Raw genomic sequence first — 21,389 nt, forward strand, 5'->3', positions numbered from 1 at the left:
GTGTAACATCATGTATACAGGTAATGGGGCTTTAAACAGTTATTACATTTGTTTTAACTTTAAACTGAATGAATAAATCAGTGCTGAGGCAATTAAAAGTAAAAGAACCAACCTAATGAAGAAAAACATATTTAAAATTCAAAAATATTTATCTTTCTTATCCATACACTATTTTTAAAAAAATCATTTCTTCTTAATAGTGTGCAAAATAAATTCCAAGTGCTAATGCAATTAAAAGCAAAAGTACAAACATAATAAAAAAAAAACATACTTAACATTCAATATTTAACTTTCTTATCCATACTAATTTTTTAAATAATAATAATAATAATAATAATAATAATAATAATAATAATAATAATAATAATAATAATAATATGTTGTTGTTATATAGCGCTTCGTGCACAAAGCCTCTAAGCGCTTCAAATTACATTTTAAAATCATTCCTTTTCAATAGTGTTAAAATAAAAACAAAAAAAACAAAATAATGTGAGGTCTCACCACGAAATGAGACGCATCGTTGGTGAAATCATATTGAGATATTCACCAAAACAGGCCAAAATCAACTTTTTTTACAAAATTTTGATTTCAATGTTTTTGAATAACTTGATACTTATATTTTATGATTGTATACTTTGTAAGTGAATTTTCTTGCCAAAACACACATATTCTGTAATTCTAGTCATATTATTTGTACAGGTTAGTTTATCTTTGAGGCCGATTTTCTCAAAACTTGGTTCTTATGCACATAAACTTAAATGCTGACATCTCTGGATTTACTTATAGTAGGGCAGCCGTTCAAAGACCAAACGAAAGCTTATAATGTGATCTACCCAAATATAATATAAACTCAATTTTTGAATTTCTAACCATGATACTCATTTTGTGGCGAGACCTCACATATGCCTGTATTGGCATCCCACATACAAGTGTAAAATATCACAAGTTGTAAATATCAAAAGTCATACCATGTACTGAGCATAGTTAAGATTCCTGAAGGTGCAATATTGGCCATTATTTATCTACATTAACTCTATTAGATTGATATCATATTAAAATGACCTACATTATATAGATAATATTACACTTAGTTTTAAAATCGCCCTCTGACCCTATCAGCCTCAAATCAACTTCCAATAGACCATGACAAAAAAATTATGTGTGATTATTTAATGTTAGATGGTTTGAAAGCAACTGAGACTTTAGCTTACCATAATGTTTTAATAAGAAATTAAGGCAAACTAAACCCTGTGCCAACATCAATAAAACATTATGGAAAATATTGGCATTAAAAATAAGAGTTAATTAGAAACAATAATAGAAAATTGAAATCCAATTCGGTTTTATGTATACAAATAGATAGTTTTCTCAAATTTCCTTAGCAAAGAAACAGGTATTAAAGTAACTTGAACTGAAATCTTCGATAATTGAACCAAAAGGATGCACAATGTTAAAAGAACACCACATCTTTTAAAGAAATAAAATATACTTTTTGTTGAAATGTTTATCTGGATTTCTAAAATGTTTATTCATGATAGATTTTTTAGTAATTAAACCAACCAATCATTTCAATCACTTTCAATGTTTTTGTTCTGGTATGATTGATTCCTCCCCCTGTGTTGGGAATTACTAACTGTTGTTTCTTGTGGTGGAATTCAACAATGTCGGCCAGTGGTGTTCTCTTGGATGCATTTTCTCAAAATATTGGAAGTGATTAAAAGTTTGTTTTTAAATAATAAAATTAATTTAACATATTTTGTCGTTTCTTTTATTTTAATTTGTTTTATTCAAATTTACACTGGAGAAAGCAAAACATCAAGAAATAGAATTTTTAACATAATATGATGGCTTTGGATAAACATTGAATTTACTGTAATCAGAATATTGACCATGGGTCCTTAATACACATACCCTTCTCTGCAGAAACATCCAAGATTTGCCCATGAATAGACAATGGACAGATGCAAGATGTTTCTGCAAGAAAGGAGGTGCCAACAGAGTACCACGGTCCCAGGGGGAGGGTTTCTGAATGGGGATGTACTACTAATATGCATGATAATAAATTAAACGCTCTTTTTTTCGCTGCTGCCATGGAGAGGAGATGTGCGGGCACCCCTTTATCCCAAACCGGATCAGCCACTGCTTTTTGCTATTGAATCCTTGTTTGTGATTATAGTTCTGTTTACTTTGAAACTTCTTGGAAAAGCTTTCACCTTACAATATCGTCCTAAACATGAGTTCTTCTGTTTCCAACATTACTATGAACCAGTGAACTAAAGTCATCACTCATGATGATTTTCATTTTCCATCCTATTGCGATTGTTTAGTAATGGTTTACCATCAAAATGTACTAAAAACACAAAAAGCTCGCATAATATTAGTTATCAAACACACATTTAATCATTAATTAACATTTACAGAGAAAAATTAAGATACAACTTCTTAATAATTACGTTAGAAATTGGGATCAATGGTTTGTCAGTGGAGAAAATTGCGTCAGTTGAATGCATTTTGTGTCGCCAATAGCAACGGAGTAGTATCACGTGGTATCGTGACATAACACTGTAGTACTCTATAAAGCTAAGAGATTAAAGTGTATGTTTTTCTTATTGGATTTCCAGCAAATTTAGATTTTTAACTTTCTCTGAATTAAACTTTATAAGAGTTAATGACTAGATAAACCTACATGAGCAATGTATTTGTAATTGCGTGATCTTGTTAAACTTCATTCAGCTTAGGTCACTTACCTTAACCACTTGTACAATTACCGGTCCATTATACAGTAGTTTAAAATAGAATTATACTGAAGTAATTCAATTTCAATAATTGAAAAAAACATATATTCAGAGTTTATTAATAATCAGTGAAGCTTCCAGGGGGGGATTCAATCAATACACCCAAATGACGATGTTGCGGATACGTAACGATGCATGTTAATGACGAGATGTACGCAATGAAGCACGTAAAAGGTGATGTGCAGAATGATGCACACAGATACGTGTAATGATGCACGTATATAGGCGTATAACAATGTGTGTGGAAATTGAAGTTGAGTCAATTGTTAAAAAGATGATAGCAGCAATAACAACAAAAACAACAATAAAGAACAATATTATTATTGTTTATATTATTTGATATTATTTTATTATATAATACACCTAAAATGGATCCTTAACTTTTTTCTATTTTATTAAAAGATAAAGTTATGCCTACCTTCTATACGCAGAGAATGTCACAAATTGATATGAAAGTATAGTTACCTTTCTTAGCATGGATCATTGGGGGCGCTATTTATTAGGTAAGATTTTACCTCCTTGGAGAAGGTCCTGTCATTATGCATCACAACAAAATGAATGTAACAAAAATGTATGGAAATGAAACTGAATTTACAAGAGTGAGGCAAACTCAAAAAATGAATTATATTGTCATTTTAGAAAAATAGTGTTAATACCCAATGTCATATGATATTAAATCCACCAATCAAAATTCAAGGATTAATAAAGGTGTGTTAATATAAAATATTTCTTGAATTATTAATAATTTGTACTGGCTCAGTGGGCCCACACATATCATTTATTAATAGTAACAAAATATATTCCTTACTCTCAATCCCCATGAAGCTTTCTGTCTAGATAACAAATTAAAATCATGCACCAGTACACTAACCTTCACACCGGCACTAGGCTGATTATTCAATTGATTATTATTATTATTGATTATCAAACTATTTTTACAGGCGTCACCTTCCCTTCTGGGATTTAGGATGCCCACATTTTAACATTAAAAAAAAAATCCAGTAATTATAGCATGTAAATGCTGATTAAAAAATGGCTAAAATTTAAATTTCCTTTTTCCCATAGAAAGTATATTGAGAAAGTGATATCATATAAATGTATATAACACTTCAAATTTATTGTTAACATATAATAAAAGAAATTTAATAATTTATACTTTGTATAGTTCTGCTACAGGGAAAAGCAAAATCCACAAGGTGGTTAATACAATTTTTTTTTTTTAATGACCTTAACAAAAGAGGAATTTAAAAAAAAAATTTACTAATAAAAAAAAAAAAAAAAAAAATGCAAACACTGGGGGAAACACATGTAGAGCTAGGTTTACCAAGTTTTTATGCCTTCACCTGCCTTGCAAGAAGGTGCTTGTTTGAAGACCTAAGAAGGCGAGGAGTGGATTTAGGTTGAAGGAGTTTTCTTTTGGACCGTTGAGCGCCTTAAACGTTATAAGCAATTCTTACATTATCAATTTATCTAAGTACTTAACTATTACCTTGCATGGATAAACAGCTAGGCAAAATTCTTCCGAAGAAAAACGAGTCTGATTTCTGTCAATATTTTTATAAATTTTTAATATCAATCGTATTGCTTATAAATAATTTGCAATTTAAGGAGCAATCCTTACAATTTATTATTTGGCAATATTTTAATATCTTAATGCAATGCAATGTCTTATAGTTTTATAATTGTTTATTCTGTATTGAATTTCAAATAAAAACTATGAATAAATGAATAACAGAATGAACACCGGAACATGATACTTTTGAGTGGAGCAAGACAAATCAAGCTTTGAGGGCCCACTTTGAAAACAGGTCTTACTAATTGGGTTCCACGCTCATAAAATATGATTTTAAATAAAAAAAAAAAAAAAAAAAAAAAAAAAAAAAAAAAAAACAAACACAATTCGATAAGCTTTGAACTCAAACTCACCTATTGATCGAAAGAATAGAGCTTACAATAACTGTGCAATGAGAAATATCGTTGAATACACAAGTTCATGAGTGAATAAAATAACCTGACCTATGATAAATGATAAGACATGACACACACACATACATACACGTGCAGACTAGTGTGTAGGAGTAAATCGACAAAGTGAGTGGGGACACAAAACACTTGAAAATTACAACCAACAAGCAGGTGAAAATTCACGGCAGTATAAATGGAAAAGTAATTACCCTGCATTCCCACGGCTAGATGAAAGAGAGTACCAGCACAAAGCGAAAAGGATAAAAAAAACAAAAACGAGAAAATCGTTAAAATGATCACATATTGCAGTACTAATAATACATTAGCGATATGAGCTTTGACTAATTTTAAACAACTTGACAGACAAAAACATGAAGACAATATTCAAAGACTGTACCGAAAAATTAACTCTCAATTTAACTGCACGTTTTAATGCTGTGCAGTACCATGTTTCAATGTGATACGTATCGTGTAACGAATGCACATAAACAAGATTTCTATACAATCGGATATAATTATACAGAATAATTATAGTCCATCAAAAAACAGAATCTTAAAATTCTAAGAATTATCATGCTTCAATTAATCTAACTGTAAATAAAATATATTGTATTAGTAAAAGAATCATTTTGGTAAATAATCAAATTTTCAAATCAAATGCACACAACAGGTTAGGCCTAGCTAGGCCTCAGAGTTGGCGACTGACCTTCAATACGAGCATGCGCAGTTCAAAATACGAAGTAGCTTATTTAATACTTTTTTACACTTCAGTTAAGATAGCAAGTTTCAATTTATTCAACAGAAATCATCTATTAATTTGCATTAAAAATATATCGATTTATTCGAATAAATGCCCTGGGGCATATATTGAAAATGGTTTTTGATGTTGTATATTCGAGGGAGGAATTTATTCAAAGCAGAGCGTATATTCAAATAAATACAGTAACTCTTTGACCAATAGTACGTCAATGCAAAATATAGTGTCAATATGCAATATTATAGGAAAGTCCTCTTAGGAATAAATGCCCTCCAAATCCTGCAATGAACAGACCTGCTAAAGTTCTTCTAGACTTCAACTGAGGAAATAATGCCATTAGTAAAGAAAAAAAAAAGAAAATGGACTGAATATGGTATTCAAAATGTGTAATGTATCTCCTACTAAATTTGTTGTTCCATTTCTATATAATGGACTCTACTATTAAAACACACTTAGTCCCTTTCTCCAGATACTCTAATTATTCTATTGTTGAAATAGTTGTAGAAATTCCTATACAAATTTGCTAGACAATAAGGTCACTAGAAATTTCTCTAATGAATACAAAATCCACAAACCTGTATAGCCTGCAAGCATTAAAAAAACACAAAATTTTGTTTAACTCCTTTCAATATTGAATTATTCATTGGATGTTGAGTTATTTATTTTATTTTTTTTAAATTTTTTTTTTGGGAACCATCCTGGACAAGGGTGGATCCAATAGGGGCACAAGTTCACTCTCCCCATTTTGCCACATTTTAACATTTCAGTACATACCATGCCATGTATTGAAATAAGACAAACTAGAAAACAAATGCTGCACGTGCGCCACCCCCACCCCCTCCCCCCCATCCTGTTTCAAAAATTTCTGAATCCGCCCTGCTAGAATCTGCTGGAAATAAAGTAGTGAACCCAGGTCAAAGAAATTGGGACAGAACCATAAAATCACTGAAGCTTCTTAAAAGTTTTCCAGATTTATAGACTACAATAATGATTGGCATCTTATCTCTTACTTATATACTAGATTACCGTAGTTGCCCACGGCCTTCCAAGTAAATCCACCTACACCATTTTGCTCTGACTGTAAACATGTTTTTCTTTTTAAATTTAAGTAAATGTTGTACTTTTCAAAAAAATTGTGGTGACTATGAATCCCTAGAGTACTGCTTGAAGATAATTAATGCAAAATGATCAATTCCAAATTCCAAAAATTAGTATTAAAAAGTTGAACCATGAAACTGAGGAGGTACTGATGTACAACTGTAACTACACAGATTGCAGATTGTCACTTTACACATTATTGATCAAGTGTTCTCCCGAAGCTGTTTTGCCATCAATTTTACCAGTAAAAATAACCAGCCAACCAGTAAAAACAGTTAGTGCCTGTAAAATTTGAAAACAACTGATTAGTCCTAGGTAGTCAAGACTGGCCTTCTTTAATAATAAATGGACATAATTCCAGTCTATGCCTAGGGTGACTGTATCTGCCATTGTTTTTTCCAGTCATTCAAAATTGATGGGTACTGTCTCACACTGTGTATTGCATAGCTGAATTTCTATTAACAAATTTACCAGTAAAAATGTTTCAAATAGGAGAATGCTGTGATCAAACATGAATTCCAAAAAAAATCAGATGTCGCCACTCTGAATGCCTTTGTCCCCTGGAATTATCTTCCATTTCCATGAAGTGCTCAAAATTCACTTTCAACGATTAATTCTCAGAAACACGCTCTGGCATTTGGAATCACCATTAGTTTACAACACTCAACTAACCACATCATCACCTCATTCAATAGATAAATTCAGATAAAAATGAACACAAGAACATTTAACTTTTGCCCTTACTTCAGCGAACACTATTAGAACCCACCAGGTTATAAATTATCATTTATAAATGTTACTCAATGAATTTCACAGAAAGTTGGTTTTAAGAGAAACTGTGATTATTATGAAAGATAAAACATACCCACTGAACAGCAAAATCAGTGCATGTAGTATCTATTGTTAATTGAGAGCATAGGCTTAGCCAGCGAGCCATCCGGCCATCTTTTGGACGGCCTACTATTATTTACAGTAGGACGGCCACTTTTACCGTGACAGCTTAGATGGCTTGTCCTAATCAGCTCGGGCTAGCCTAATTGGGCCTGGTCTACCTTTATTAGCAAATTCTTTATATTCTTCAAATCTATCAAATGTTACATTAAACTAAAGCTATATCATATAAATTAGGTTTGATAAAAATAACATTTATTGATTGAATGTACATTGTTTTCGTACCAATATTCGGTGGGAATTCCCAAAAGATGGGCGTGGCACTGGCTTCCATTTTGGACAGCCTATTTCGTTTTTCTGGCTAAACCCCTGATTGAGAGGAAGATTTTAACAGCATATTACAGCGGTATTCTTTGAAAAACGATTGGAATACCAACTATAAATTATGCAAGCACAGTAGCATATGGTTTTATGATAACAAGGCATCTACGGAAAAAAATTAAAAATTTACAATACCAAATGGCCAGATACCTATTAAAAGTACCAAGATATGTTGCAAAGGAAGCTAGTGAACTTGGCTGGCAAATAACTGAATCTATTCAATCAGAAAGATTATTAACATACTGTACAGGGGTAAAGGGGGACCGATAGAGACGACACTACCCCAGGAGGTCCGGGGACAAGCCACCTCAAAATTTTGTTTTCTAGATGCCCGAAAATAACCTCTAAGGCACTTTAGTGATCAATTATTTCTTTTCTTTCTTTCTTCTCTTATATTTTTTTTTTTACTTTCCAACAATAAATCTGCCCCTGACTTACTTTTATAGACCAAAAATATGAAGGAACACCACTGGCCTAGATTAATATTTAGGGCTCTCTTCACACTTAAAGAAAAACTGAGTTGGAAATGGCTTTAAAATATTGAATCCATTTTAACAAAATTTGATCTACAAATATCCTTTAGTATTTGAATATTGTACAAAATGGCTTCAAAGAAAAAAACATTAAAAAAGTATAAGTTGGAATAGTAATGCTTTAAGTAAATCCTCTTTAAAACAAAGGAAACCACCAATCATTTTGTATTTGTACCAGATTAAACAAACATTAGAAATTTAGTATTAAACCAACTTTAAGAAGAAGAGCTATACAACAAGGACTTATATTTATTTTGGGAATCATTTACATGAAGTTCCCTGAACTTAAATACCATCTTCTCTTTGATTATTTAAAAACCCATTATGAATATCGAACTTTAACAACAAAATGTATAATCCCGATTTATAATTCTTCAAATTAAATTTAATTGTTGTTGATGATTTTGATGATAATGGCTTTAGCTTTTGATTCCCATGTTGATTTATTATTCTATTATTTCTAAGAACATACCCATAAGCGGCTAAATTGTATAGACATGATGGTTTGTTTATAGCAATCGATCAATCAACGAGTGGCCATGTCCAGAGCTGATTTTCCATCCATCTGTTTGACCAAATCCCCGCAAAGTGATTGAAAAGCTATGACATTTCAAATGTTATACTAGATAAGCTTCCGAACGCACTGCTTCAGGAAAATGCCACCGATTCAAAGCTAAAGATTATAATGAAGTAAACATTGAACACAAGTCCACTATATAGATATAGAACTTTAGACATTAAAAAAAGGTAAAGAAGATACCTGACTCGTCAGCTATTGGTGTGGGGAGTGCGAGGGGGTTAGGAGGAGGGAGGAAAATGCCACTGATTCAAAGGCAAAGACAGAATGAGGTAAATAATGAATACAAGCCCACTATTTATAGCACTTTACACATTAAAAAAGATTTAAAGAAGAACTATGGGGAGAGCGGAAACTCAATCAGCCATATTTGGATTACCATTCTGATGCCTGTCAGCTAAGCTAAACCACTAGTTAGTAAGTTCTTTCCACTGTGCAACATTTTCTATGCAAGGAGAGTCTGAGCAGAACCTTAAGCTGCTCTAAGCTATCTTGCAGAAATTATCTTCGGCATTCAGTAATACAGAGGAATTTGCCCAAGGTTTACCCTTCCGACACCCTTCCGGCTAGATAAGCTACAGTATAAATATATATATAAATCTGTGATGTTTGAAGCTCAATCCTTTCCAAAATTTTAAGTATTTTTAGTCATTTAAATACACCACACAAAATTACTTGTATTAAAACGAAGGAAATTCAATTCTTTTAAAGCTGTTATTGAACAACAAACAACTCAACGCATATGGGGAATCCCCAAATTTGTTCGTATGTATTTTTGTAAACAGTTTACGACTCAAGCCAATTAATCAGAAGTTTGATGTTTTGTTAATACAATAATTTAGGAACCTATTAACCTCCTATCACATAACCATACTGTAAATTACTTCTCACTGTTCCAGGAAAACTTGATGAAATTAATGTTTTAAGTGATTTAAATAAGTTTGACATTATTCCTTTAACCTGCCGACACGATGACACAGTTCCCAAATGGAATACAGTAATTTGCTTAAACCGATTCTAAGAACCCAAAAGAATTGACAGAAATTGAAATGGCGGTGGATTCGCACATTCTATTTATAATTAAACACATCTATTTAATATGTTGCATCATGTAACCCCTCCCCCCGGGGACCAATCACACCTCCTGTCGGCAAATTTCTGAAGCCACTATAGTGTGTGTTAGTGAAGAGATTTTCCTTGCATTTCTTAAATGTTCCGCCCTATTTACCAAATACAAAAAATACTGACACACTTTCATTAATTATTGAAATTATTTAGTATCCACACATAACTGTGATTAAAATTTTGAAATGAAATGGTCAAAGTCATAAAAAGTTAATTTCCCCCTTTTTCAATTTATTATTTCAGGGGTCCCAAGTTGGAAGAACCCATTTCCGGGAGATTTGTTTAATGACATTGGGTGCGCTATATATTCTATGAGCAAAAATGTAGGTACCAAACGAAGGGCCAAGCCCACTTCAGGCCCACCATGATTGGGGCTGAGGTGATGACAGTTTTTTAGAATAGACTTCTTTAGAAGCTCGCAAATTGCACTGTCGGACTGCAAAAAATAATCGTCAACCAAAGTTTAGGCCTAAATGAAACAAAAAGCTTTGTCTTTTACAGAATTTGGGGGAGGTAAGTGAATTTCCGGGAGATTTTTGTTTGCTTGCGAGAGTGCGAAGGAGACCATACCGACTTGGGACCCCTGTTATTTGGTATTCAGATACAGGTCGGAGGTATGTTCTGAAACTTGTTTTCTACTAGGGGAATTTATTCGTGCGAATCAATATCTTTGGTTAGGTACGATTGACAAATTATTCCAAAAGACAAATCAGCGTTCAGACGCGTTTTCTATTGTTCTACCAAAACGCGTCTGAAAACACCGATTGAATAGCACACCGTTTGGACGCTGATATTCCGTTTTGGCCTTTGCTACTCCCCTTTAACTATGGCCGATTGGATGCACCGTAAAACGCGTCCAGACGACTCTCTAAAATGAATCATAATACGACTGACTGTGCGGCCCTATACATAAGTACGGACTTTTTTACATGATAGTGAACGTCTCTTTGTACGCCGCCTGTGTCTGCAAGAACTGACAGAAGTACGTAAACTAGGGGAAGTCCCTGGTCGATGCTAAAAAAAAATAGTCGGTTGGGTACTGGGACATCGACATTCAGTAGGCCTAGTACCGTGCATAGGTGAGACTTTCGCAATATGCAGTGATTTTTACGAGTCGATGAACAAATATAACGCTAAAAAATACGATTTTTTTTTTTTAGTTATTTCCGATGTAGTCGCAGCTGGAGTCGCTGGCCAACATCAGTTTTAAGAAGCGCGATCACCATTCTGTGCAGCTGTGGTAACATCCTGCACAGCAATTAATTGCTCTCTTTGCCATTCAAAGGGATCACGTGCTAAGAGAAGACCCATGCTCCGAAAACGTTGTCTATGATCAAAGTAGATGAAATTTTGCATTATACTAAGCTAAATTATATTTACATTTTATAAAACAATGTTTATTAATTGAATTTATGTGAATTTCATGCGAAACACGTTTTTTTTATGCCGAATTTCACCGCGAATTTCGACATACAAACATGCTAAAAAGGCTAAACCATTGCCACCCCAGTAAAGGTTTTACTGACAACTCGCGATATTACTGTAATTTATTTATTTATTCAACTGAACATACACTTCTGTTTCAGCGGCACACATGTGGTGCGTTCAATGTGAAAAAGAGAGAAAGAAAAACAACTAAAAATAAGTAATTCTTAAAAAAAAAAATGTTATACCCCATTTGAAAATGGACAGTTCTAAATTGCCCAGTACTCTACTTGTTTACACACGTGGTTCTGGGCCCTGCTCTCTGTACCCAAGACTCGACCTCGAGATCGCTGCAGTTTTATTTGAAAGAGCACTCTGTAGTTCGATCAGTTAAATAATAAATCAAAGTTATTGTCTTTATCTAAATTTTACTAGTCAACCAAATATACATCTCTTGATTCGGAGGACCTACAGTAAAACTTACAATAAAGAAAATGTCACTGCTGCATAGTATACACAGTACGGGACATAGTAGAAAGTAGCCTCAGAAAATTGTGAGTATAAAAAAATTGTGAGGATAAAAAAAGATAGGCAGACTACCTACCTAGGTCTAGATTTGATTTTATATTTAGGCCAGAATTTAACGCCGACTTACCATGGCACTTAAAGTATATTTGAAGTATGTTTGTGATTTGTAATGCGAATGTAGGCTACCCTCCTTCACTTTTGCAAGAAAACGTCAGCCCTATTTTTAGAGTCGCGACATAGTTGTATTTACAGAGCGGCGTACAAAGCGAATTCCAATCGAATTCGGTTAGTGCATACCGCGCCCTGGAACCTCCAGGCACGTTGTTATCATGTAATTTACAAATCTTCATATAAGCATAGAGAAACTATAGCTACATGTATGTATAAAAAAACAATAGAAAATCATTCAAACGATCAACAAGCATCCAAACGATTCACCGTCGTCCAGACGCGAGCCGTAATTCAAGCGTGTAGCAAATGAATATTCATATAGCGTGGTAATTAGAATGGTTGATTTCTCAGACGCGTTCGTGATAGGATGTTGACCTAGACGTGTTTCTGCCGTCTGAGATAATTTGTCGATCGCGCCTTCCTGATCTCTGATTGGTTGTGCATTTTTGTGCTTCGCAAAAAGATGGATCAGTTTGAACTACCAATTTCACTGAAGCAAAATACTCTGATAGAAATGTAAATGCACATACGCATTGAACCGATGCTTTCGATTCGTGCGAATAAATTCACCTAGTGGAAACAGGCTTAAAGCTCTGTCCTGATCATAAAATTTTCTTTGACAAAACAAATTTGAATGCCCATATACAGGTATGATATGCCTATATGGTCATGATGTGATGTCATCATGACCATATTTAAGCTATTTGATAGTGTAGAGGGCTTAATTTTCAATTGAAAGTTATTAACATACTAAATATACTTTGTATATTAGTATGTTGTTACTAAATATACAAAGTAAATTATTTATACCGGTACACTGTAGGATTATATTGTTCAATTGTCTATGTACTACAGTAATTCACTGTGAACCAGGTGGAAGAAACGGTGAGACACATGATATCAGGAGATAAAAATTGTTATTGACAATGATAGATGATTGTTCAAGTTTTAATTAGAACACTAAGGTTTAACTTGACAATTACAAATGGAAATTAACTGTGTTCACTGTTATTTAAACCTACCCTACATAGAGTATCTGTATTTTGTTGTCAAACACTATACCAGTTTTCTCCTGACAATTGAAACAATTTTACTAGCATTAATTTTTCTATAAAAATTCAGCTATGAAAGCACTGTGAGGCATCCCGTTTGAGTGGGATTTAATGCCTTGAAAACACATACAGTCATTGCCCAGGCATAGATTGGAATGATGTTAATTTATTGAAAAGAAGGCCAGCCTACACCACGCAGTGGTTTTTTTAATTTAAGAAACACAACAGCTTTACCGGTTGGCTGGTTACTTTAACCAGTAAAATTCATGGCTAAAGCTACGTTCACATCAAGCCCGGATCCAGTCCAGAGCCCGGACAAAACATCGCGAGTTATTACGTTTTTTGAATGCTGCGTTTCGTGCGCGCATGAAACACGGTTATTCTGGGTCAAGTACGTATGCGTTCAAAACCAACCAAGGTTGTTGCTGATTGGTCAAACGGAAAAAAAACTTACGATTTCATAATACAAATAGCTCTCAGATCCATCACTCTGGATCCGGAGTCCAGATCGGAAATCGTACAAATTTGATGTGAACGGTCCTATTCTTTACAACTGAACCCATTTTTCACAATTTCTTGGTGTAAACGTAGATTAAAACGCATTACGGGAATACTGTATATAAGCTACATATCATGTACATTGAAATTGTAGTGAAAGTGAAAATGTACACATACATCTTCTGCTGTAGCAGATATGTAAACATGGTAATTAAATATTAGGAGTAAATGTTACTAAAGTATGTCATTGTAATTAACCCGGTTAAAGTGATCAAATCTGTAATTGATTCAACGTTACATAATAATTCTATTGACAGCTTGGCATCATGTGAAATGATCCGAAATGCTTCCCAAAGTTCTGATTCATCATATTCGGAACTGAAAGGTGGTAAAAATTGATGATTAACTGAAGCGCTGACCGCCATCTTATCATCAGTTGTTATATTTTATTATTTTATAGTGTAGTCAGAATGTAAAATCAATCAACACAACAACTATTACCAGCCATTAATGGTTTCTACACTGTAGTCTTTATTTCCAAACCGTGCGCTCCGCGTGTCAACCTAATTACTTTTAAAATATCATACACCACAAACCGAATTTTTCATTCAACACTAAGGGTCACAATATTTTGACCTTTTCACTGTGCTTAAAGAAACCTTCATACTAGTATTACTGTTTTCTGCTCAGATTTAATGTTACAGATTTTCTCCATCAGGCAGTAACAGCAAGGTGTTTTCTAGTCAAAGATGGTAGATGGGCCACACGTGTTTTAATTTATTTTTGCGGGCCGCAACAAAATTGCTATCTGGCCGCATGTGGCCGGCAGGCCGTTCTTTGCCTGCCTGTGCTCAATGTCTTGACTGTTTATAGACTGTTTTCACTCAATTTCTTTTTGACTTACATGCAATCCCGCTATGAAAACGTTTGACAGAATTGAGCTGCAAAAATAGTATTTGGCACCATTTTAAAAAGTTTATTGGAGATCATATCAATACCATTAATACCAAGCAGGCATCTTGTTATTGACATGCCCCTTAACAATTAACATAATGAATTAACTCATGATTGTCATGATGCCCATTTGATAAAAAGTTCTAATATTTTTATATGTTCATCCTTCTTATTTGAATTATTAAGTTTACACAGTGGCCACCAGTTATTAGCTCATTAATGTCAGTTTTAATCAGTAATTATTGGATCCTAGTGATTTATACAACTTACATGGTACAGATCTCCTTCTAATTAAAGACCCACCAATTACAGACCACCTCCAATTAAAGACCACTTTTCTTTGGTCTCAAATTAACAAATGTCTTTTTTCTTTATTATTCTAATTAGAGACCAAAGCTGCTAAAGACCATGAAAACCCCGGTCCCAAAAGTGGTCTTTAATTTTAGGGACACCTGTACTAATTCCACAGTGCTCTATGCTCTGGCCATGGGTAACAAGCCATTGTAAAGTTATATATTGATTATTGCATTTTATGCTACGCTTTCAGGGGCAGATCCAGAATTTTTCAAAAGGGTAGGGGGACACAACAGTTTCAAAAAAGTGAGTAGCACATAAAAAAAATATGCATTGAAATTTTAAACATTTAGTGGCAAAATGTTGGGGCTGTCTCTTATACACATCTAGATGTGTATCACATGCCCTCACCAATGGATCCTCCCCTGGTTTTCATACTGAAATTCAGTACTACTATTACTTACTCCAACCCTTTGGATATAACCAGGGGGACACTCAGAAGCAAAACGACTAATCCTATCCACCTTGGCATATTGCATTTGCTTTCCTTTTTTCCATGAAAATCAATTCTGTTTTCAAAAGAAACCAATTTAATACAGTACAACATTTGGAAAGTAGTTTCTGAGTGCCATAATTTTTGTGCATCTTGCCATCTCTAGATATTCTTCTCCTTATCGTGGCCCAAGTATGGTAAGTGGGTATGATATTCACACAAAATATAATAATTAAGGATAGAAACTGCTACAGTCTGAGATAGGCTACAATTATATTTTCCTTTGTTTCTTTAAAATCAATACAATTTTTTTTTTACTTCGTTTGCAAATTACGGTCAGTGTCACATTCAATTACAACACTAATTGGATTGGATTTTCAGCAAATCCAGTTTTGTAAAAAATATTGAATTCATTACTTGTGTTTATTGGCGTAGGCTGATTCAATCTGGAGTGATTATTTACTATAATGATTTACTTCTTTCATTGACTTCATAGTGTTTAATTACATTCTAAACACATAATTACTCCGTATGTTACAGTTAATGTAACAGACCTATATTCATGAATCAAAAATTCAATGGAGATTTTGAGAAAATGTAGGCTGGCTACTTTTTGAACATATATGGGTTTATAATATATGGCTTTACTGCCACAAGATTCGCTACCAGGACGCAAGTACGGTACTACAGGGTTCACTCAGAGTGCCAAGATATGAGTTCACATTCACACCTGTCCAACCATATCACTATTAACCATGTTAACTCGTGGGCAGTGGTCACCTGAAAACAAACTTTTCCTTGGGCATTCAAAGAACACCGAAAAAAATGATCTAAAAATAAATACCGTACGTTTGTTCATGTTTCATGATGTTGAATTGATGAGAACAATTTTAATATTTGGTGGCGCTCTCTTTGCCTTTAGAGCCAATGTGACTTTTTCAACTGATGATGTCATGGTATTATCACTGACTTCAGTTTACAAATACATTATTATCGCTATAATTTTCACAAAACATTTTAATAATGTTATAATAGCGGCCTATTATATGATTTATGATTGAAAGCTCAGAATTACTTAAAACAACTCTTGTAAATGGATAACATTTGCTTACGACTGGTTTTTCACACAATATATTTTTAAAGGCAATGACACTGAAATATAGTCTACATCTGAGTTTTATGTCCTCTTTCTCAATGTTTTCTTGTGCGTCGCTAAGGAGTATAAATGAAATATGAAATGGCAGAATCGATGTCAAATTGTACTGACAGTTTCTGTATATTTGAAAAGGTCATTTTTAGCGAGGTAGTTGAGGAGTACATTGTTTTGGTTTTGTCAGTCACTTGCAATCAAGAAAAGTGAGATGGTTCATAATTAAGTGGATTATTCACCCCCACCCCCATGACAGCAAATTAGTTCCACTAAGTGGGTTAAAATACTAAAAAGGAACATTCATCAGAATAAGGATTTCCACATTCTCAATTTTCGCACACCCAGGCAATTTCCCCTCTCGAACCCCCAAACCAAAACCAGCCTATGCCCTGGTTATTTAAAGAAACTTGATCTTGAAATATGTGCACACAAGTTGATTTTTTCTCCCAACATAATTGTGACTTAAGCCATGTTCACATTGACATTTTTGGTCATGCCAATAATACCTGACCACTATGAAAAAAAAATCCAGTGTGAACACCCTTCTCCTTGGTCAAATCAAGTGATGCGGTAAGTTTCAGAGAAAAATGTTGCCCAGAAAGAATAACCAGGCTGTTTATCCCAAGCAAAAATTCCAATGTGACCGATGAGATTCCGTAAACTTCCAGTATGTGCTACTATCGTGCATCGCTGAACATCTCGTAGAATGTATCAAACAATGAGCACATAAGCGTAATCCCATCTGTTTATCCATGACAAGCTTAGTAAAACCTTCTCCATATTTAAATCCAAATGCGAACAGCTGTACAATTTGACTAAGGTAAAGTTACCCCTTCATCTTGGTCAGAATTTTTCTAATGCCAACATGGCTTTGAGCCTCATGCTCCCTAAACAATACCATGCCCACTCAAACTTAAGTTACAGAAACTGCAAGAGAAACTTTGATACCAATACTGAGAAAGGCTTGGGTCGCTGGAAAGTTAATGTGGTTGTTCGAAACATAGCAACGTATGGATATGCAAACATACAAGGGTTTCAGAAAATATTTTGCGACAAGCGTTTGTTAGCATTTCTAGTGGCTCAAATGATTTAATTTTGTTGATCTGAAATATTTACATATAGTTGTTTGATAATAAAAAGAGCAAACCATAACAAATCAAATCAAATAAAGTGATATGCCTCCATCCATTTCACATTAGTCTCTCTGTCACGTATTTAATATGTCATAGGTCTCTTGTGAATGACAGAAAGAAAGAGGCAAAGCTAATTGAATAATTCATCATGAAATTGCGTGTATTCAACAGTACTTAGGTAAAATGGCAAATAAAAAGCTATTAAGAATTTCCTATCAGATTTGCTCTTTGAATCAATTTAAAACTTCACTGCCATTTTCCATGCTGTACAAAAATTTTACAATAAAAACTAAATTGATTTCTTACTTAACGTAAGGTTTAACGAAACGAAAAGAACTTGAATAGTAATGTATAGAATGGAATTTGGTAAAATACGCAAGAATTTTCCACAGTACCTTGGAGTGAGCTGCACACTGATGACGTAACGATGCAGACTCGCTGCCTACGTAACCTGATGGAATTGCAGACAGGCGCTGTCATGGAACCCCCAAGGAAAATGAAAAAGAGGACGGCCAAGAAACACCTGGCGATGGGACCTTGAGGCAGACAGCAAGAAGATGGGACACACCTGGAAACAACTAGAGAGGGCAGCCCAGGACCGAGGAATCTGGCGTACTGTTATTAGTGGCCTATGCTCCGAGAGGAGTGACGGGTATAAGTGAGTAAGTAAGTAACCTTATCTGAATACAATCTTATTCGCTGAACATTGTGCTGCATACATGAAAGATGGTCTACCAATAGAAACTAGGATTTGAGTCTTCAAATTTCTATTTGTCTCTTTCCTATTGCACACATCATTTTCTCTACAAGCTGATGTCTTAATAAACTTTGACACTGCATTCGTTATGCCCCTTAGACAACCTAGATATTACAGATTTAATGCCTTCTTTTTATGTGAGGCTCTTTCCTTACTGTACAGTACATAGATGCATCCATGAGGAAGTACGTGATGCTCTGCCAGGAGTCTTTGGCGCCCCTGAGCTTTGGAATGTCGTATGTTCATTTAGGTCCCTCAATTGCTATGCAGTCAATGTAATTTGAGTTAGTTTTACAAATGACATTATCTGGTCCGTAGTACGTTAGCAGTGAGAGTAGCCAGCTCAGTCAGCTAAACTGGTGTTAGCCAGGTAGGTAGTGTGTGCACTGAACTGTGGAGATTCTTGGTTCCTGGTTCAATTCTTATTGCTACTCTCCTAGTGTTTCAGCTGGACAGCTGAAATGCAAGTTTCAAAAGCGCAATCTTTCGGATGAGACGTTAAAGCCATTGGTCCTGCATGCAAAATGGCCCATGTTCAAGAACGCATTACACTCTTTAGAAAAGAATAAGGGATCGCCTCCTGCTGTAATGCCCAATTCACCACCAGAAGGACCACGCTGGAAATAAATCTCAGGGCTTTCTAGTGTTATCCTTGAAGGAAAAAAAAAAAACTGCTTTCGTCATATGTTCACAAAGGATATATTTAGAGCCCTTATTAGCAGCCAATTGTAGTACCATCCGAAAAAAAGAATGTTTAAGTGTGATGGAATAGAATACATTCATAAGGTGAAAGATGGAATGTGTTAATGAGTTTCGTTTGAGTTGAATGAAACAATCAATCTTTCCTAGGTTGTGGAACTCGCTGCCTTTGCTCATTTGTGAAAAGCATTCTGTCACCAGTTTTAAAGCTTGATTGAAGACTCACCGGTTTCTTTCATTTTAATTGTATTCTACATCTCTGTTTTTAATTTCAATGCCAACAAGTTCTATTTGCTTTTAATCAGGAGGCGTCCAAGTCCAAGATGGCCGAGACTTAACAGGTGCTGACCAGGGTTCACCTAGATCAAACCCCATACTTTTTCTTGGGTGCTGGCTTGGAAGACTTTCATCTTTATTATTTTATTTCTTTTTGTCTCACATTTCCATACCTCACTACACTTGTTTTTACAGCATGTAAAGACTTTTTATATTTTGCACAGCTAACAAATTAAAAAAATTAAACCATTTGCAATATATCCTATCCCACCTTATCATATATTTATGTACAATATTGTCACCGACACAATGAAGAGACATTTCGAAAATCAAGTATTTTTTCTATTTTTTTTTCTTTGACATTTTGATTATGTACATCAAACTTTACCTTTTCACGTAATTGTTAAGAGTGCAACTACACTACTAATTAGGCATTGCACACAAACCGAGAAAAATTTTCATGAACAGACACAAACTTTCAGTGGGTTATTAGAAGACGCACATGCGGCGTTGCTATCGTTGTGATCAGGTATAGACAAGACTTGGCTGGAGAAAAAGATTAAATTCCTAAACTTTCCTAGGCATAGCGGTACCTTACTTGCAGTATAACTTGGAATAGGCCTATACAATTATTAGTAAAAACATAATTGTTTTAGCAGGATAAACCTACTTCTTAGGTCTGTAATCACCCTTGACTACAATAGTAAAACATAGGCGAAAACAAAGTTTGTGTCGAACAACGGAGTGCATAAAATAAGGTTTTCGTTTTCATGAAGAGACACAAACTTTGCCAGCACTGTATATGTAAAATAACCTATGCTGGGTAAATTCTTATCATTTTCACGAAAGACACACACTTTTCATGCTAATTAACAGGTTAATTAAAAAGAAAACTTGAACATTTGAATTGTTTAATGGTTTATCTTTAAAAATATGTAAAAAATTAAAAAAATATTCAAAATTTTGATATCTTAAAAACAAAATTTATGGATTTGTGAAGTAGTCCACTTTCAAACGTGTTTTTCTTAAAACGTTGTTTCTTCATGAAAACGGTCAATTGGATTGGATTGAATTTATTTGGTGTAAACACCAAGGATAATCCACGGACGTTTAGAAGAAGACTTATTTCCAGTGGGGTCCTTCTGGTGGTGATTGGGCAGTACACCGGGAGACAATCCCCTACTCTTTTCCGAAGAGTGTACTGTGTTCTTTAACGTACACATGGGCCATAAATGCACACAGGCCATAAATGCAAACATCTCATCCGAAAGACGGTGTGCTATTGTAACTTGTATTTCAGCCCTCCAGATGAAACACAGGGAGAGGCAGCGATGGGAATTGAACCGGTGACTTGTACAACCATGAGACTAGAGGCCAACTTAGCAGCATTGTACGACGTGTGAGTTAAACAGTAAACACAATAGGCCTACGTCAAGGACAGTTTTGTCGTAGAATATTACATTATAAAATATTCTCACAACGACCTTAAGACTATCCTCAACTACTAATCGCGCTTGGCTGCGCCTTATGACGCTGCCTGAGTAGGCTATAACAGTTTGAGACATTACAATTTCCACACTAGCACTTCTTTCATATTTTCCAGGCCATAGTTGGTGATAGAGATATCTTAAAGATAGTGAAGATTACAAAATGTATTGTTTTGTATAGTGTTGCAGCATGCTTTTATCAAACTAAATTTGGCTGTACCTTTGAAAGTGTAAAACAACAAGTAATGATTATAGGAAACACAACAATTTTTCCAATGAACTAGTGTAAGACATTAGGATTAGCACTCATATAGGAAATTCTAAAAAAAACCTTATATTTTATGCTGTTG

General features: G+C 34.3%; 1 protein-coding gene across 1 annotated transcript in view; it reads right to left on the reverse strand.

The window, feature by feature from the left end:
• Positions 1-4,720: 4,720 nt before the first annotated feature.
• LOC117123137 (dynein regulatory complex subunit 6-like) overlaps positions 4,721-21,389 on the reverse strand; it is a 34,538-nt gene continuing 17,869 nt past the window's right edge. The window contains exon 4 of the mRNA XM_033268988.1: positions 4,721-4,984. Within this exon, the coding sequence (XP_033124879.1) occupies positions 4,940-4,984 (45 nt within the window). The 3' untranslated portion in view covers positions 4,721-4,939. The remainder of the gene's footprint in view (positions 4,985-21,389) is intronic.

The sequence above is a fragment of the Anneissia japonica genome, unplaced genomic scaffold, assembly GCF_011630105.1.
Source record: "Anneissia japonica isolate Jap-2015-1 unplaced genomic scaffold, ASM1163010v1 scaffold5067_len495651_cov149, whole genome shotgun sequence".
Taxonomy (NCBI): domain Eukaryota; kingdom Metazoa; phylum Echinodermata; class Crinoidea; order Comatulida; family Comatulidae; genus Anneissia; species Anneissia japonica.